General features: G+C 37.9%; 1 protein-coding gene across 1 annotated transcript; it reads right to left on the bottom strand.

Moving 5' to 3' along the window:
• Positions 1-16,055: 16,055 nt before the first annotated feature.
• On the bottom strand, positions 16,056-19,316 carry LOC129884178 (uncharacterized). Its single transcript, XM_055958520.1, has one exon. The coding sequence runs from the start codon at positions 19,314-19,316 to the stop codon at positions 16,056-16,058; it is 3,261 nt and encodes a 1,086-aa protein (XP_055814495.1).
• Between the last annotated feature and the right edge of the window lie 432 nt (positions 19,317-19,748).

Genomic DNA, 19,748 nt, shown 5'->3' with positions numbered 1-19,748 from the left:
TGTTGAGATCGGGTGTCACATTCTGACACAAACTTTGGACCGAGTGTCATGTCCAACACACAAATAGGTATTTATAGGTCCCATGAGAGGACCCTTTATTGCAAATTCCTGATATTGACAAGTATGTGAATTTTATGATATGTCTTGATAGCCCTATTGTGATAGGAAATTGCTCGAACTTGTCATTCTTCATTAATGTGCGAACAAGCATCCTTATAAACTTAATCGTGGTCTATTGATTCTTGTGTTCGATTCATGAGATAGTGTGTAGTTACTTCTCTTTGCGTAAGGATGTTGTGCTAATTATATAATTGGTTAAGGTGTAAGTACCCGGGAAAGGTTCTCCCTAAAATGAGAGTTGACAAAAGTCTAAGCTAGGATGGTCCCAATAAAATTTATTTATTGTGTAGTTTATACATATTGGTGTCTCGAGGTATAGTGTTTGACAAAAATTAAGGCAGTATTATGATATGTGAGGGACATAGAATTCCATAGAACCTTTCAGAATGGAATTCGGGTTTATAGGACTCCAAGTGTAGCGTTTGATTCTAAGGGGTTAGTCTGAGATGTGATATTTTCCCTAATTTGTAGTGATGTTTCATCATTAATTTCAAAAAACTCTTAGATTGGCTCATTCCCTCTCCTCCGTGTTGTCATTCGGGGACGAACGAAGGGTAAATTGGTATCTATTGTAACGACCTAGCCTGTTGTTACTAAAAATATCTATGATAAATATATACGAATCTCTTTTGTTATAATACAAAGATCAATTCCTTAGTATGCAAGTGCATTAGTTGTGAATTGAGGTCGTGCTATGCTCCTATCTCAAAGTTGAGTTGAAAGTGTCTTTTTGATTTAGTTTTGGACTTGAGTTCAAATTAGGGTCAACTTCAAATGACCATCTATCTTCATCTATAATGAATTAGAGTCCCATGACCTATCAAATTAAAGGTCTATGAGTCTTCTTTTCAATACCACCGAGTTTACCTCATTTGGAGTTTGGTGTAAAGAGTTAAGCCCATTTTAATGAGCACTATCTGTGCTAGGCCGCCAGAGTGGGATCTGAAGGGCCAGAACTTAAAAGTAATGTATTTTTATTATCTTCTTCTTTCCTTATATGCCAAAATAGATGAGGGTTACCCTAGAAATCCCTAAAAGAGTGCTCTAGGCTTAGCGAGAAGGAATAAAGGGAATTCTAACGCGAGGAAGACTACAACCCATGGATTTCAAGCCTGTCTTCATAGTTTCTCCTTTTGAAAGTCAAGGATCGTGTTATAATCCTTCTACAATTGCTTGGCATTTATGTAGGCTAGGTTTCTCAATTGAGTAGTCATAAATCTGTTCCCTTTGCATAATGTATCCTAGATTGATGGGAGATTTCATATTTAGGACTTCGAGCACAAAGTATGGATGGTTGAATGTATTGTTATTGCTTTGTATGATAGAAATGTACTATGTGGGTTATGATTATGCTGTGACTAGTGATGATATTCTAGCTCTTGATTATTAACCTTAATAATTCTTGATGATATGATTGATGGTCCTTATAAAGTTAGTGTGTAAGAAAATTGTTGGGTTAGAGTGAGACTTGTGATAATCAAAGGGAGTCCAGTATGGGACTATTGATCCATATAAATATATGAGATATATATATTTATATGTGTGTGTTCATAGTGACAGTTTCATATGAAATATTAGAGTAAATGCGCGTTCATGCAATAAAATAAAATAAAACTAATAAAAGGACTATTTGAGAACAATTACATGCAATGACCCTGATTACTTAATTGTGCAAGTATGTAAACTATTCATTTTGGATTGTGATTATGCATTGTGATTATACTATTGGAGCGGCTGTCGTGTTCCGACACATATATCAGATTGGATATCACATTTTGACACATATATTAGATTGGATTTCACGTTCTGACACATATATTAGATCGAGTATCGTGTTCCAACACATTTATTGGATCGCATATCATGTTTTGACACATACTAAATATTAAATCGAATGTCACGCCGACACACTAATAGTTTGGGTATGAGTTCCATGAGAGAACCATTGTGTAGCTATCATCTGTAAATTGATCTTGACCATATGTGTAATTATAGATAAACTGACTTGATTAAAATTGAGCATGCCCATTTTGTGTAATAATTATTATGAAAGGACCAAAGGTCCAAGTGTTACCATGTTAACAATGGTAATTAAGATTTATACGGTGAAACGGTATATTACTCTTAAAATGGTAAATTGGTAATGTGTTTCTACATGTATGCATGTTCATATTATGTTCTGGTTTCTAGATGCATCCGTATCATAGGTGTGAGGTCGTGGTAAACAAGTGGAGAGCAGTTGATCTGTGGTTTAATAAGATGAGTGACTTAGAGTCAAATATTGATGGTGTCCTATTGGTATATGTGAAAAAAAGGGATTGGGGGAGAAGTCAGAGTTACTATCTCCGGTCAGGTCGCTCTGTCGAGAGGAATCCTACTGTGGCAAGGCCGCTAGAGCGGGATAGGTCCCATCACAGCGGGCCATTAGGGTTATGAGGTAAGTCTTAGTTTGTTTAAATGTTACCTCTTCCAAGTGAGATATTAATTATTTTTGAGCCAGGTGTTGATGTGAAATCTAAAGGTAATAGACTTGTTAAACAGAGTTAGTCCATAGTTTGGAAACTTTTTTATGTGATAGAAGGGTTAGGCCTTGATTTGTATTAGAGTTTGCAGTGGACCAACTAGAAGGGATGAGATTTAGGCTTGGACGAGTTTAATGAGGTTATCGAGAATAGTAAGAGTTGCGCATAAAGGTTTGGCGGTGTATTTCTTAAGAGCATGATTTCTTCTCGTTGATTTTTTATAATATGCGGTGGGTATCAGGTTGACTGATGATGCATATTACTATGTGTTGTTTGTACTGATACTACTAGTTCTATGCCACTTGACATAGTCCGATTACACGGTTAGTGATGTTTCTTAGGTGAAGACGAAGATGATTCTCCAACAGCTTCTACTCTTCCTTTCTTATGGTGGGAACTGTGTCATTACTTTATTTAATACTCTGTATCTTAAGAAGCTCTTGTACCTGTTTAGACTAGTATCCTTGGGGGTGTTAGTATGTTTTTAATAATAAAACTTAAATAGTTTAAATATTTTCAATTATGGTGTAATCCTGACTTTTTAGGTTTTATTTAGAAATTGTTAAACTTTCGCATGTTATTTATGGAAGGGTTCTCCTATTTAGGTGTTAGAGTAGGTACCCGCACGACCCAGTGGGTTGGGTCATGATAGTGACTCAAAGTAGTGAGCACAAAGTGATGATGATTGCGTAACCAAACACGCATTGCGTATACAACCTTCAAATCTATGCTTATTTTTGAAATCATTCTTCACCCTACGGAGTTTCCTTCAAAGATTAAAGTAGTATGTCAGTATGGTATCACTGGTATATTTTTATATCTTATAACATATAATTAAATTAAGTTACCTCTCAAGTGGATTTACCTATCGTCCTTGAACTGAGCCTGCTAAACGTACTTCATAAGCTAAATGGATGGGAAGATGTTCCATAGAATCCCAAAAGCTTAGAGGAAAGATGTTCTCAAGCTTATTCAAGATGAGAGGAATATTTATTTCTAATTGTCTCATATGTTTCTTAGTTATTGTGGTAGAAGTGAGATCTTTAAAATAAAAGACTCAATTCTTTCAATGATTGCCACACATTTCGTGGGAGCAAATCTTGAAATGCAATAGGTATTATCCATTACATAAAAACATGACAATCATGACTCTTCATACGAAAGAGTTTAAGCTTTTTCATGTCAACACATCTTCCCATTTTAGACACATAACCATCAGAAAATCTCGACTCTTGCAACTATTTGCAAAGTACTTCCTTAGCATCGTCATCTAACATGTAACAAGATTTTGCGTACTTCTTAGTACTTTGATTGTGAGGTAACTTTGGACGATGACAAAGTACTTTTAAATCTTCTCTAGATTTGACATTGTCTTTTGTTTTTCCCTTGACATTCATCATAGTGTTAAAAATATATCAAACACATTTTTTTGTGCATCAAATCAAGTTTATGCCTAATAAGATTTGTTTTCTAGTAAGGAAAATCCCAAAATATACTTCTTTTCTTCCAATCACATAAGACAATTTTTGATATTTTTGTATTCGTCGCATCAGAACCAAGTTTTGTCACTTTCATGAGCCCCAAATCCTCAATCTTCTTAAGTATTTGTACACCTGATTGTTTGGTTGATACAACCTTATGTAATGTTTGATCCTTGTTGAACCACTTTTTATTTTTTTCTCCACGGATGATCTGGTGGTAACTATTTTCTATGATTGTGAAATCATGAGCTCCTTCTATCATTAGATAGTGACAAAGCATCTGAATCTTTCATGTAATAAGGAAAAGCTAATTTTTTCAATGTACTCCATCCTGACAACATTGAGTATATTGGAAAATCACTGCATTAATGTAACTTTTATTTGAAAATTATTTTTATTTGAAACATCATAAGTTTGAACTCCCTCCTCCCATAATTCTTTCAACTCATCAATGAGGGGTTGCAAGAAGACATCAATTTCTGTTTTGGATTTTTTTTGACTAGGTATAATCACAGATAAAAATAAGTATTCATCCTTCATGCACATCCAATGTGATAAATTATATAGTGTAACTATCATTGGCCAAGAGGAATATTGTTGGCCTGATTAACCAAATGGTTGAAATCCATCAGTGGACAAACCCAATCTAACATTTCTAACTTCGGATGCAAAATATGGATACACCTGATCAAAATGATTCCAACAGGAGAGTCTAAGGGATGACGCATGACACCATCTCTTTCATGCTCAGAATGCCATTTTATATGTTTCGTTGTACCATTAGACGCATACAACCTTTGTAGACGTGGAGTTAAAGGAAAATAATACATCTTCTTATAAGCAATATTAGTTTTCTGCTTGGAATGTTAATGTTTTGATCTCATAAATCGGGGTTGAAAATTAAACTTTCAATTGACAAGTTCACTGTCCTTACGCCAATAAATCATTCAACCATTTTTTCAATAGTCAATCTTCTCTACTAGCATGCCTAATCCTCGCATTAGCTTTTTAGTACTATAGATGCAATCAATCATTTTATTATCAATTGACACCAACTCTGCTATAAATTGACATAAATCATCATACAACCTTTCAGAAAAATGATGTTCTGACTTTAGATTCAACAAGCAAGCAACAACAACAATTGTGTATGCCCATTTTTTCATCCAAATTTCTTGTTTTGATGCTTTGAGAAAATCATAAATATGTTGTGTTTTTGGATTTTGGTCCTCTTCCACGTTACCATCATAAGAAGGTCTAGCAACATCAAAAAACATAGAACGAAATGCATTATGAAATTGACAATTCACGGTTTCACCAAAAGCTTGTTCTTGATGATCATTAAGCACACTTGGATTTGAAATATAACTTTCTCCATAGTGACACCAACGATAATAATTCGGTACAAAGCCATAAGTCCCAAGATGTGTCATAACTGTAAAATCGTCTAAAATATTTTTATTTCGACACTTATGATGATTACAAGGACATCTTAACTTTTCACCTGTGGATGTCTTTTAGCAAATGCAACAAAGTTCTCAACCCCATCAATAAACCTAGGATTTATGAATCCATCTTCCAATATTCTAGCATACATCCACTCACAATCAGAGTTACTCATATTATGTGCTCTATCACAAAGAATAAATATGTTAAAACTTACGTGATGACAAGTAATTTTTCATATGATACTAGAACCTAAAATTACCAAAATCTAATGAATTCAAATTTTTTAGACAACCAATTAATCACCAAAAGTTATAGTTAGTGTTTATAAAACTTCATTCAACTCGTACGATACTAATATTTTTTTAGTGATTTAATTACTACGAAGAAGAAACTAACCTGAATGAGATGTAGTTTTACTAGTTAGCAAATGCAATAATATGTTTTGTATCTAGTTTGGACACATGAAATAAATGCTTTAAGAAGTAAATTGTCCTCTCACCTGACGTAAGCAATGATAGAAACACCAAGGAAGAATCTTTTAGAAACTAATAGACATACATGAACTGCCTGAAAAAAAATTATAGAACAAAAGAGAAAGAGATGAGAAATAAAGAAAAAGAGATTGTCACGATCCGACCTAGGTCTTAATCGTAACACGGCGATCGGGATGTGAGATACCCCAACCATAAGCCATCTTAGAATACATCACATACATAAGGTAAGGAACAATATAAAGATGAGCGGAGGTAATCAGTGGGGAATGGGACTAAGGGAAATTAAGTCTATAAACGTCCAATCCAGACTACACCAATGAATATCATCTAAACATGGCTCTAGTCTAGTCTTTGACGGGGGCATAGAACAAGCTCCTAGCTCACCCTAACAATAGAAGAAAGTGAAAATAATAGTAACATGAATAAAAGTCTTGTGCTTGGTAGAATGAGGACTCAGCAACTTTTTTAAAATCTAAAGAAATCTCTAGCCACGAGTAGGATGATCGTGAGTGTCGTCCGGCCCTACATTATGAGACAAGCCCTAGATTATGAGATAATGTAGGCAAAATATGCGTTAGTATGTTATGTGAGGTATACATGAACAAGTAAAATAACGTAATCAATATGCCATAAGATGCATGACCAATCATAATGAACATGAGCAACGCTTAAAAATATTTTAAAACATAAGAAACTCTTGGTCAATGTATATCATAAAACTTTATTATAAACTCATAACTTGACATCTCATAACTTTAACTCCAACTTGTGTAGGATAGGACCTTTAACCGACAACTAAGACCATGCGAGCTATTACATGGAATCTGATGACTCCTGCAACGAGACAAGCCAATGACTTCTGCATCGAAATAGGGGAGGCTACCTTGCCAGGGCATACTCCAAAAGTAACTCAAATCAACTCAACTATGCTATATGGATCTACTAGCTAGGCTATGAAGACGACCTAAGTGGGCAACGTAGTTTGAGACTTTAGGTTGCTACTAGGATTCCCTTGGATAACCAACTGCGTTAGCCGACTGAACCCCATAGAATCCCTCTTCGTGCTTAGTTAATATCCTAACGAAAACTCATAAACATGATCATAACATAGTAGGTAAAGATAGTAACTACCTATCAATCCATCTTTAAAACATATTAGGAATAACTCATCTACTTGGTGATTCATAAGAATCCATAACCTCGGTGATTCATAAGAATCATAACTTCGGTGAGAATTGTCCTTATCACCATCTTTAAATATCTTTTGATGTTAACTGTAATCATCATCATAACTTTAACTTTATAATCATAAATCTCAACTTTAACTCATATAAAACTTTAATTGAAAATTATTTAACTCATGATCAACTCATAAACTCATATTAATTTCATAATCATAGCATGAAAATATAGCTTTATGCATGGGTATCTATAATTCAACTTGAAATCATGAAATTCATAAGAGAACATGTATATAAATATCACTGATAACATTTAAAAACAAAATCAAACCAGCCCAATGCAATTTATCAAAACTAGGGTTCACAATCAATTGAAAATTAAATGAAAACTTGAGAAATATTTGGGACTTCATGGGTAAAAAGAGCCTATGAATCAATTCCCACATACCTTTCTTAAATTCAGTAAGAATTGAAGAAGAAACCTTGTAGAAATCTGGAAACCCTAACTTCAGCTTAAAGAGGAAACCTTGAGAGACTTTGTTCTTGCCTTAGAAAATTTTAGAAGAATGAATTAAATAGGAGGGGAATTTGAAGGATTGAATATTCATAGACTTTGAATTCGTCCATAAAAGTGTCTAGATTCATTGAACCAAACTTGGGAAAAGACATAATTTCCCTTCATTAAAATCTGAAAATTGACCCTACGCATCCTCTTTTATGGGTCATCTATGTAATAACGATTCGTCTAAAAGACTCCTCTTGTAGGTCTAAGAAAAGTATTAAAGACCAAGTCTCTGAAGTTTGGGAACGAGCAAGGTTTACGACCTGTCATCTTGTCTACGGTTCGTCCTGTTGGCTCATCCTGCAGGTCCCAAAAACTTGAAAATTATAAGTCTCTGAAGTTTTGTGACAGGTGGTTCTTACGAACCTTCATAGCTTCTGGAACTTAGCCTCAGAACTCTTCCTACAAGTTGTGTCTATGGATCATCTAAGTTAGAACGGGTCGTCAACATAAGTTATAAGACCTCTCTTTTAGTTTGGTCATGACTACTAATAAAGACTCCCTCCACGACTCGATTCTACAGGTAGTGTAAACTCCTATGACTCATAGAGATAGTCATAAATTTGGGTTAAGTTCAAGATTTAAGAATTTTCTCCTTGGTTTCGACTTTCCGGCTTGCGGGGTCTTATAATATCTCCCCCTTGGAAATATTCATCCTCAAATGAGATTTACTTAACATAAGAAGGACACAGAAAGAAGGCTAGCAACCCAAGATGAACATGATGATATCTTAAAATGCTTGGAACATGAAAACTTCAACTTAACACAAAATCATAACTTTTCAAAATCAACTTTTTTTAATGAACATGCATGCATATGAATGACATAAGAGGAACTGAATACGTAAGAGTTCAATTAGCTTGAATAGACATAACTTACTACTTTAGGCTTGAGTAGAGGGAAAAGAGGTACATGTGTCATTTAATCATATCTGCTTCCGCCTCCCAAGTAGCACTTTCTACTTGTTGATTCCTTCATAACACTTTAACGGATACAACTTCTTTGTTTCTTAACTTCGTAACTTTCCAGTCTAAGATTTCCACTGGAACTTCTTCATAAGTCAAATTTTCCTCAACACTTACATCTTTCAAGAGCACAATGGAGTTTGGATCACCCACGAACTTCCTTAACATAGACATATGAAACACCAGGTGAACCACAACTAACTCAAATCGCAAATCTAACTCATAATCCACTTTGCCAACACATCTCAATATCTTGTAAGGTCCAAAGTATCTAGGACTCAATTTTTTTTTCTTGCCAAAACGCATTACATTTTTTATGGGTGAAACCTTCAAATAGACACAATCATCCACTTCAAATTCTAGCTCTCTTTTCCAAATATCGGAATAGGACTTTTGTCGACTTTGAGCCTTCTTCAACCTCTCCCTTATGAGACTTACCTTCTCCATAGATCGATATCCAAATCTGGACCAATCAAGCCCATCTCGCATACTTCAAACCATCCCACCGGGGATCTACATCTCTTTCCATACAATGCTTCAAAAGGAGCTATTTGGATGCTAGAGTGATAACTATTATTATAGGAAAACTCAATCAATGGCAAATGTTCATACCAACTTCCTTTAAAATCAATAAAACACGCCCTTAATATATCCTCTAAAGTTTGGATTATTTTTTCGGCTTGACCTTCAGTTTGAGGATGAAAAATGGTACTCAACTTAACCTTTGTACTGAGACCCTTTTAAAATGACTTCCAAAAATGTGAAGTGAATTGTGTACCTCGATTCGATATGATGGACAAGGGCACACCATGAAGTCTAACCAACTCACGTACATACAACGTAGCATAATATTCGGCACCATAGGAAGTCTTAACCGATAGAAAATGAGCCGACTTAGTCATCTGATCTACAACAACCCAAATAAAATCATATTGCTTCTTAGTGAGAAGCAAACCCATTATAAAATCCATGTTCACATCTTCCCACTTCCAAGTAGAAATCTCAATGTCTTGGGCTAGACCTCTCGGTCTTTGATGCTCAACTTTAACTTGTTGGCAATTTGGACACGTGGCTACAAACTCCGCTATGTACTTCTTCATGCCATCCAACCAATATACTTCTCTCAAGTCACGATACATCTTGATGGAACCTGGATGAATTAAATATATTAAACTATGGGCCTCATTCAATATCAACTCTCTCAACTCATAAACATTATGTACACACAAATGACCTTGGTAACGTAGAACACCATCTCCTCCTTGGGAGAAAACCTCAATGGATATTTTGGCAATCAACTTTTTTAACTCAACCAATATTGGATCTTGGTCTTTCTTAGCCTTAACATCCGCTACAAGAGACGATTCCGAACCATTATGAACAAGAGCACCTCCATCATTAGAATCAACCAAACGCACACCTAAATATGCCAACCTATGAACATATTAATCAATTCTTTCTTATCTTCTTCAACATGTGCCGCACTACTCATGGACAACCTACTTAGTGCATCAACAATCATATTTGCCTTGCCCGAATGATATAACACTCATATCATAATCTTTCAACAACTCAAGCCATCTTCTTTGCTGAAGGTTCAAGTCTTTTTGCTTAAACACATATTGTAAATTCTAATGATGGGTGAACACATCCACATGGACACCATAAAGGTAGCGTCTCCAAATTTTCAAAGCAAACATAATCACTGCTAGTTCAAGATCATGGGTTGGATAGTTTCGTTTATACTCCTTAAGTTTCCTAGAAGCATAGTCTATTACCTTACCATGTTTCATCAATAAACAACCAAGACCAACCCTTGAAGCATCACAATATACCACGAAGCCATCGGACCCTTCCGGCAAGGTCAAGATAGGAGCAATAGTGAGACAATCCTTTAACTCTTGAAAACTCTTTTCACATGCTTTAGACCATGAAACCCTTACCTTATTTTGAGTCAAATTGGTCAAAGGTGATGAGATAGATGAAAACCCTTCCACAAATCCCCTATAATATCTGGCTAGGCCAAAGAAACTCATAATATCTGAAGGAGATAATTGTCTAGGCCAATTCTTAACAGCATCGATTTTTTAGGATCAATCATAATTCCTTCATCAGACACAATGTGACCAAGGAAAGCAACCTATTTTAATAAAAACTCATATTTGTTGAACTTTGCAAATAGTTGTTTGTCTCTTATACAACCTCCAGATAGTGGAGTTTGGACTATTTGGTATATACAGCCTCCAGACGTCGAAGTTTGGACGATATTTATTATATACAGTCTTCAGACGGCGGAGTTTGAATGATGTTTGCTATATACAGCCTCCAGACGGCGGAGTTTGAATGATGTTTGCTATATACAGCCTCCGATCGATGGAGTTTGAATGATGTTTGCTTTGTACAGCCTCGAGATGGCGGAGTTTTGACGACGTTTTGCTATATACGATCTCCAAACGGCAGAGTTTGCATGGTGTTCTCTATATACAATCTTCGATAGATAGAGTTTGCACGGTGTTAGCTATATACATCCTCCGATATTCGAAGTTCGAATGGTGATTGCTATATACAGCCTCCGGTCGGCGGAGTTTTGAATGGTGTTAGATGGCGTTCTCCAATCGAGGGAGCTTATTTGACGCAGTTAGACGATATTCTCCGACGGAGGAGTTGTTGATGAGGTTAGAAGACAAGCTCCAATTGTCTTCAGTGTTTTAATCCGGATCTCGATCGTACCTGCAAAGATTTAAAGGGAAATCCTTTAGACAGCACATCGAAGTATAAAGTATTTCTGATAAATAAAGTAAGGAAAGAATATTTTGGCTTATGATTTTGAGAAGTCGAATGGCGTCTGCAGTCATCCTCTAGACTTGAGGTTGTCTTCCTCGATCTTCTGTTTTCCTGCGCTCAAAGAAAATTTTAGTTTGGGAGGGGGTGTTGATTTGTATCGACTCGCTGATTCAGGCCTCGTCACCGGGAACCTCCAATACCTCTATAGTACGTCCGTAGTATCTTAACCTAGAGACTTAGTAGGTGGAATAGTAGAAAAGCATTTTTTTTAAAAAAATAAATAAATAAGTAAATAAATGAATAAAAATAAATAAATAAAAATAATAGTTTGTTTTTTGACAAAAGAGTATATCATATATATATATATATATAGAGAGAGAGAGAGAGAGTAATCCTTGATCATCTTAAGGTTATGACATGATTTGGAGTCCATCGTGCTTCTCCATATCCAAATGTAATCATTCTTGTAGTCTTGTCTTCTGACGATGCTTCTCTTGACTTATTCGCGAGATCCTTCACGTTCTAATGATACCTAACTAAAGGAGAGTTTTCTAAGGTATGACCGAACCCTTAAGGTTGCCTACGTATCCCCAAATGGGAATCAGGTTTGCACGTAGTTCGAGTACAATAGAAAGTGAAACTATAAAGGGCCCGAATCCGGCAAGGATTGCCTGCCTATCCCGCCGAGGGAAGTCAGGTCGAGCGTAGTTCTAAATACATGGAAATGATGTTTTTGGATTTTCTAAAAGGGAACCGAACCCGATGTGGGCTGCCTACGTACCCCACCGTGGGAAGTCAGGTCGATACGTAGTTCTGTTTACATGGAATTTAAGAGTAATAAAAATGAAAGCCAGTCTTGATGTCTTCAGATGTAGTACTTCTTGATGGAGTCTGAGTTGATTGGCTTCGTGCTCACTGTGCCATCCATTTCTGCTAAGATTACTGCTCCTCCGGATAATACTCTATGAACCATGTAAGGACCTTGCCAGTTTGGTGCAAATTTCCCCTTAGCTTCTCCTTGGTGAGGAAATATCTTCTTCAATACTAATTGTCCTGGTGTGAACTGTCGAGGCTTGACTTTCTTGTTAAATGCTTTGGCCATCCTGTTTTGGTAAAGTTGACCATGACAAACTGCATCCATTCTTTTCTCATCAATGAGCATCAACTGTTCAATCCTGTTGCGAATCCATTCTGCATCATCTAAACCGACCTCTTGAATAATCCTTAAAGATGGTATTTCCACTTCAGCAGGTATTACTGCTTCTGAACCATAAACCAACATATAAGGAGTTTCCCTAGTGGAAGTTTTGATTGTGGTACGATAACCGAGCAGAGCATATGGTAACTTCTCATGCCATTGTCTGTGACCATCCACTATTTTCCTCAAAATCTTCTTGATGTTCTTGTTTGCTGCTTCAACTGATCCATTCATCTGTGGCTGATAAGTTGTGGAATTTCGATGAGCAATCTTGAATCGCTCACAAATTTCCTTCATAAGATCGCTATTGAGATTGGCCGCATTATCTGTTATAATTGATTCTGGAATCCCAAATCGACAAATGATATTGTTACGAACAAAATCTGCCACGACTTTCTTAGTTACTGCCTTATATGTCAAAGCTTCGACCCATTTTGTAAAATAATCGATAGCCACAAGGATGAAACGATGCCCATTTGATGCAGGAGGCTCTATGGGTCCAATTACATCCATGCCCCAAGCGGAAAATAGCCATGGGGAACCCATAACATTGAGCTCATTTGGTGGAACTCGTATAAAATCTCCATGCACTTGGCATTGATGACACTTCTACACGTATCGAATGCTATCTCTCTCCATGGTCATCCAAAAATATCCAGCTCTTAAGATCTTCTTAGCCAGAGTGAACCCATTCATATAAGGTCCACATGTTCCTGCATGTATTTCTTCTAAAAGCCTCGTCGCTTCCTTGGCGTCAACACATCTCAGCAATCCTAAATCCAGAGTCCTCCTATACAGGATTTCTCCATTAAGAAAGAAGACATTCTTCTTAAAGTCCGTTTCAACTTGCTCATGGCATTTTCAGGGTATTCATGTGCCTCTATCAATCTCTTGATGTCATAGTACCATGGTCTTCCATCCATTTCCTCAATAACATGAAAACAATACGCATGTCTATCATGTAATTTTACTTCGATAGGGTCGATGTAATTCTTGTCTGGATGCTGAATCATAGAGGATATTGTCGCCAAAGCATCGGCAAATTCATTTTGAGCTCGAGGGACATGTTTGAATTCAATACTTATGAATTTCCTACTCAACTTCTTTATGCAATGCAAATAAGGAAGGATTTTCACATTCTTAGTAGCCCATTCTCCTTGCACTTGATGAACCAATAAATCAGAATCACCTATGACCAAAAGCTCTTTGACGTTCATGTCTATGGCCATTCTAAGTCCAAGAATACAAGCTTCATACTCTGCCATGTTATTGGTGCAATCAAACCTAATCTTGGCTGAAATTGGGTAATATTGACCCTTTTCTGAAATTAAAACCGCTTCTATTCCAACTCCTTTGGAATTTGATGCTCCATCGAAAAACATCCTCCAACCATCGTATAGTTCGGATACGTCTTCTCCTACAAACAATACTTCTTCATCAGGGAAGTAAGTTTTGAGCGGCTCATAATCTTGATCCACTGGATTTTCTGCGAGGTGGTCAGCCAAGGCTTGTCCTTTGATGGCCTTCTGTGTCACGTACACAATGTCGAACTCGCTCAACAAAATTTGCCATTTTGCCAATTTACCTGTAGGCATTGGCTTCTAAAATATGTACTTTAGTGGATCCATTCTTGAGATCAAGTACGCGGTGTATGCAGACAAGTAATGCCTAAATTTTTGCGCGATCCAAGTCAAAGCGCAACATGTTCGTTCCAATAAGGTATATCTTGCCTCATACGGTGTGAACTTCTTACTCAAGTAGTAAATGGCTTGCTCTCTTCTACCTGTCTCATCATGTTGTCCCAATACGCATCCAAATGCATTGTCCATAATAGATAAGTATAATAGCAACGGCCTTCCAGGCTCATGTGGGACCAATACTGGCGGGTTGGACAAATATTCTTTGATTTTATCAAAAGCCCTTTGACATTCCTCCGTCCATTTTGTGGCAGCATCCTTCTTAAGTAATTTGAAAATGGGTTCACAAATTACTGTGGATTGTGCTATGAACCGACTGATGTAGTTAAGCCTTCCCAAGAAACTCATCACATCCTTCCTGGTCTTCGGGGGAGGTAATTCTTGAATTGCCTTGATCTTAGAGGGATCCAACTCTATGCCTCTCCTGCTAATAATGAACCCTAACAGTTTTCCTGCAGGTACTCCAAATGCACACTTTGCTGGATTTAATTTTAGATTATACTTTCGCAACCTCTCAAAGAATTTTTGCAAATCATATAGGTGATCCGAACTCCTCTTGGATTTGATAATGATATTGTCCACATATACTTCAATCTCCTTTTGGATCATATCATGGAAAAGAGCGGTCATGGCCCTCATGTAGGTTGCACCAGCATTTTTTAGGCCAAATGGCATTACTCTATAGCAATACACTCCCCATGGAGTGATAAATGCTGTCTTTTCTGCATCATCTTCATTCATCAGTATCTGGTGATATCCCGCGAAACAATCGACAAATGATTGCAATTCATGTTTTGCACAATTGTCAATGAGTATATGGATATTTGGAAGAGGGAAATCATCCTTAGGACTAGCTCTGTTGAGATCTCAATAGTCCACACATATTCTGATCTTTCCATCCTTTTTTGGCACTGGACTATATTTGCCAACCAAGTGGGGTAATTTGTGACCCTCACAATATTCGCCTCAATCTGCTTGGTTACCTCTTCTTTGATCCTTAGACTCAAGTCTGGCTTAAAATTTCTTGTCTTTTGTTTAACGGGTAGGCAGGTGGGATCAATTGGTAGTCTATGTGAAACAATATCGGTGCATAACCCTGGCATATCGTCATAATACCAAGCAAATATGTTGACATGTTGCCTAAGTAATTCTATTAACTCCCTCTTTCTTTCGGCCTCCAAATGTATGCTAATTCGGGTTTCCTTCACAGTTTCCTCATCTCCTAAATTGACAACCTCTGTTTCATCCATATTAGGTTTCTCCTGACTTTCAAACTTCTCGATCTCCTGTGGTAGATTTTCAGGCATCATACTTTCATCATATTCTTCTTGATCGTGTTCGTTCTTTTCACTTTGCTCGATGGATTCATTACATGTCATAACCGTTGAACTAGGATTTTTAATATGAATGCTGAAAAGTATAAAAGGCGAGTAAAAATAAATAAGTAGGTAGAAATAATGAGACAATTTTTTAAAGAAATTAAAGACTTTTATTTAAAAGTGTTCTAGCTTTTTAGAAAAAGCAACCAAAAACAAAGATCAAGCATGATACAAGCCTCAGCTTTGATCATTCAAATTTAAAAATACAAAACTACGTTCCACACTACCAGGACTCTTGTCGAAACAGGGACGGACTGATGGTCCAATTCTGCAAGCTTTCTCCAAGCTTGGAATCACGGATGCTCAATTTGCGGAGATCTATCTCTTCCTCTTCTCTAATCATGGCCACGAACAAATTTCCTATTCCTTCCACTATGTCATCGTCAGATTCGTGATCTAGAATCGGAACTTGCTCTGGTACAAACGTTGTCTTGATGGATCCCTTGTTGTGGACTCGTCCCGATGTAGATCCATATCCGAGTCCAATGGTACCTTTCTGATGCTTCAGCTGGATGGGTTCAACTATGCCATTGGCCCTGGGTCCAAGTCCATACCCGTATTTCAACATCTCTGCTGCGACCATCTTCGCTGCCCCTGACAATTTCACACCAACCAACTCTAACTTCTCGTCAATCCTCACAGCTTGCATGATTTCTAAAGTGTGAAAAGTGGCTCCATCTAATTCCTCAGTTACTGGAATAGAATTGACAGAATAAATGGGGTGATTGAGCTCCCCATGAACAGTAACTTCTGCGTGACCCCACTCAAACTTTACACATTGATAAAGAGTTGAAGGAACTGCTTTTGCCATATGGACCCATGGTCTTCCCAGCAGCAGGTTGTAGTTCGATGACACATCCATCACTTGAAATAAAATAGGGAATTCTGCTGGTCCCACTTGTAATGTGAGATGGATTTCTCCAATGACGCTTCTCTGTGCTCCATCAAAATCTCTTACCTTTACACGACTTTCCTCTATATCTCCCATATTCAAGCGTAAAACTCTCAGAGTTGTGAAAGGGAAGATGTTACATCCAGAACCGCCATTAATCAGAACTCGGGTCACAATCTTATCACGACATTTGACCGCGATATGAAGTGCTTTGTTGTGTCCAGTCCCTTCCGTTGGTAGCTCATTATCATGGAAAGAGATTTTGTTAGATTCCAACACTTGTCCAATTGTTGCAGCTAAGGTTTCACTTGCGGTCTCTTTTGGAATGCAAACCCCATTTAACACCTCCATCAAAGCATTCCTATGAGCCTCGAAACTCATTAGTAAAGACATTATGGATATATGAGCCGATGTCTTCTTCAGTTGCTCTTCGACTGAATAGTCTTTTGGCTGCATCTTCCTCCAAAATTCCGTGACTTCAGCATCGGTAACATTCTTTTTGGGATTTGGTTCCTTCCCAAGAACTTCTCGATTCAGATCCTCTGGAGCATAGCACCTTCCCGACCTAGTCATTCCATGAGCCACAGCGACGTCAATCATCTTGCCCTTGGCTTCTGTTTTATAATCCCATGGGACTCCTTTGGTGTCAAACTCAGCCTTTCTAGCAACTGTAGTGGTTACTACAACTCTCGGGAGATATGTTTGGACAGTAAGAGGTTCCCTTAGCTGAAAAGTGATAATAGGTTGCACTAAAGATGCAGTGGCAGCTTCTTTGGCGTTCCAGACAGGCTCGATGGTTTCTCCCAAGTTGTACTCTTCTTCTAGAGAAATCATATTGACTTCTCGATTCTCATGATTTGGCAAAGGGTTGTTGTTCACATTCGGAGGTGTTGGGGTGCATTTTATTATTCCTCTTCTAATCAAAGTCTCAACCTGGTTTTTTAAGCCATAACAATCTTCTGTGTCATGCCCTTGGATTCCCGAGTGGTAAGCGCATCGCTTGTTTCCATCAAAATTGTAAGGGATTGGGTCGGGGAGTTTTCCCTCAACTGGTTGTAGCACTCCTACTATCCTTAACCTTTTCAATTGAGCATAAGGTTCGGCAATGGGTGTGTAGGTGCGAATATTTTTGGCTTCGAGATTTGGGCGTGGTCTTGGCACATATGCTGGTCTGTTTTGGTGTGTTGGTGCTTGGAGTGGGACATGTGGTCTTGTTGGAATTTGGTATGTTGGTGCTTGGGGTGGATTATAGTATGGTTGGGTATTATATACCGGGTACGAGGTGTATGGAGTATGTGCAATAATTTGGGGATTGTTGGGGTATTGGTGGGATTGTCCTCCATGTTGGTAATTGACGACTGAAACATCCTCCCTTTTCTTCTTGATGCCACCAATAGATCCTGATTGTATGGCCTTACTTGCAGCTTGCAATGCAGCCATGGACTGAATTTTACCCGATTTGATGCCTTCCTCTATAAAATCTCCCATCTTGACCAATTCTGCAAACTTTTGGCCCATCATTGACATCATCTTGTCAAAGTAGATACCTTCTTGGGCTCGAATAAAGTATTTTGAGAGCTCACTCTCATCCAGCGGCGGTTGAACCCTTGCAGCCTCAGTTCTCCAATGTCGTGCATACTCCTGGAAATCCTCCGATGGTTTCTTCTGTATGTTGGCTAATGAGAACCTGTCCGCAGTGATTTCGGTATTAAATCTGAAGCGATTCATGAAATCCTCAGCCATTTCCTGCCAGTTATACCATTTGCGAGGATCCTGGCGTGTATACCAAGTCAACGCTTCTCCCGATAGACTTCGAATGAACAACTTCATTCTCAGCTTCTCATTTCTCCCTACACCGACTAACTTGTCACAATATGCCCTCAGATATGCGTGAGGATCGCTCTTTCCATCAAATATGTCAAACTTTGGGGGCTTGTATCCTACCGGCATGTCAATATCTGGGTGGATGCATAAATCATCATAATCTAGGCTCGCTGTTCCCCTAGTGACTTGTAGGTTTTTCAACGCCTTTCTTAGACCTCGAAGTTGAGCGTCTATTGACTTATCTTCTTTCAATCGAGCATCCTTCTCCATTTCTGCATATTGGTCAACCTTATACGGGACTTTGACCCTAACCGGTGTCGTGAAAGTAGGGGCCTCAACAGCATATACAGGTGGGATCTGTGAATCATAAGAAGCAACGGTGTGTGCTCCAAATATCTGGTTTGTCACTGGGTAGGTAGGTGTGACGAGGTCTTGAGTAGGAAGGTCAGGAGCAGTCCTGATTGCAGACGGATGAGCTAATGGTGCTTGACCATGAACGGGAGCACGTTTAGGCATGTTTGGAGAATCTGCAAGAGGCAAGTCAGCTCTAGGGAAGTAGCTGGGCATCTTGAAAGTCGGGAAGGTAGTAGCCGAAAGCTTGGCCAAGTCTCGCACTTGACGTAGTTCCTCTCTCAAAATATCAAGCTCTTGCGCCATGTGAGCCATTTTCTCATCATTTTGGATGTCGGCTATATTTTGAGAACTTTCAGGATTTTCTACTGGTATCATTATGTTTGCAGCAGCGTTAAATTCTTCTCCACCTGTCATCCTTCCCCTTGATCGAAGGTTGTATCGTGAGTCAGCCAGTTCGCAAGTCGACACAAATCAACATTCTTTTAGGGATTAACAAAACAAAATAAAAGAAAGAAGAAGGAAAGTATGTTAGTTTGGGAAAGATTTAAAATTACAACAAGTATATAATACACATACACATCAAGTTAACGACATTCAAATGTGTCCTATACGGAGCCTCTTTTTGCTAGAGGACGACCTATATTGCAATCAATTTGATGATAAATGATCCATTAAACACATTTTGGATTTGGAATAACATAATTTTATTAATCAAAGATGCCTTTGCAATGAAGTACACGGGCGGAAACCTAAAAATGAAAGTACATGGAGGCCATACGGCGAACAAAAGGATGACAATGCACAGATAAGAATGAAAATCTAAGGCCATGTTGGAGCGTCGTCATC

Source organism: Solanum dulcamara, chromosome 4, assembly GCF_947179165.1.
Source record: "Solanum dulcamara chromosome 4, daSolDulc1.2, whole genome shotgun sequence".
Classification (NCBI taxonomy): Eukaryota; Viridiplantae; Streptophyta; class Magnoliopsida; order Solanales; family Solanaceae; genus Solanum; species Solanum dulcamara.
Note: the sequence above shows the minus strand (reverse complement) of the source record. Positions and strands in the feature narration are given on the sequence as shown.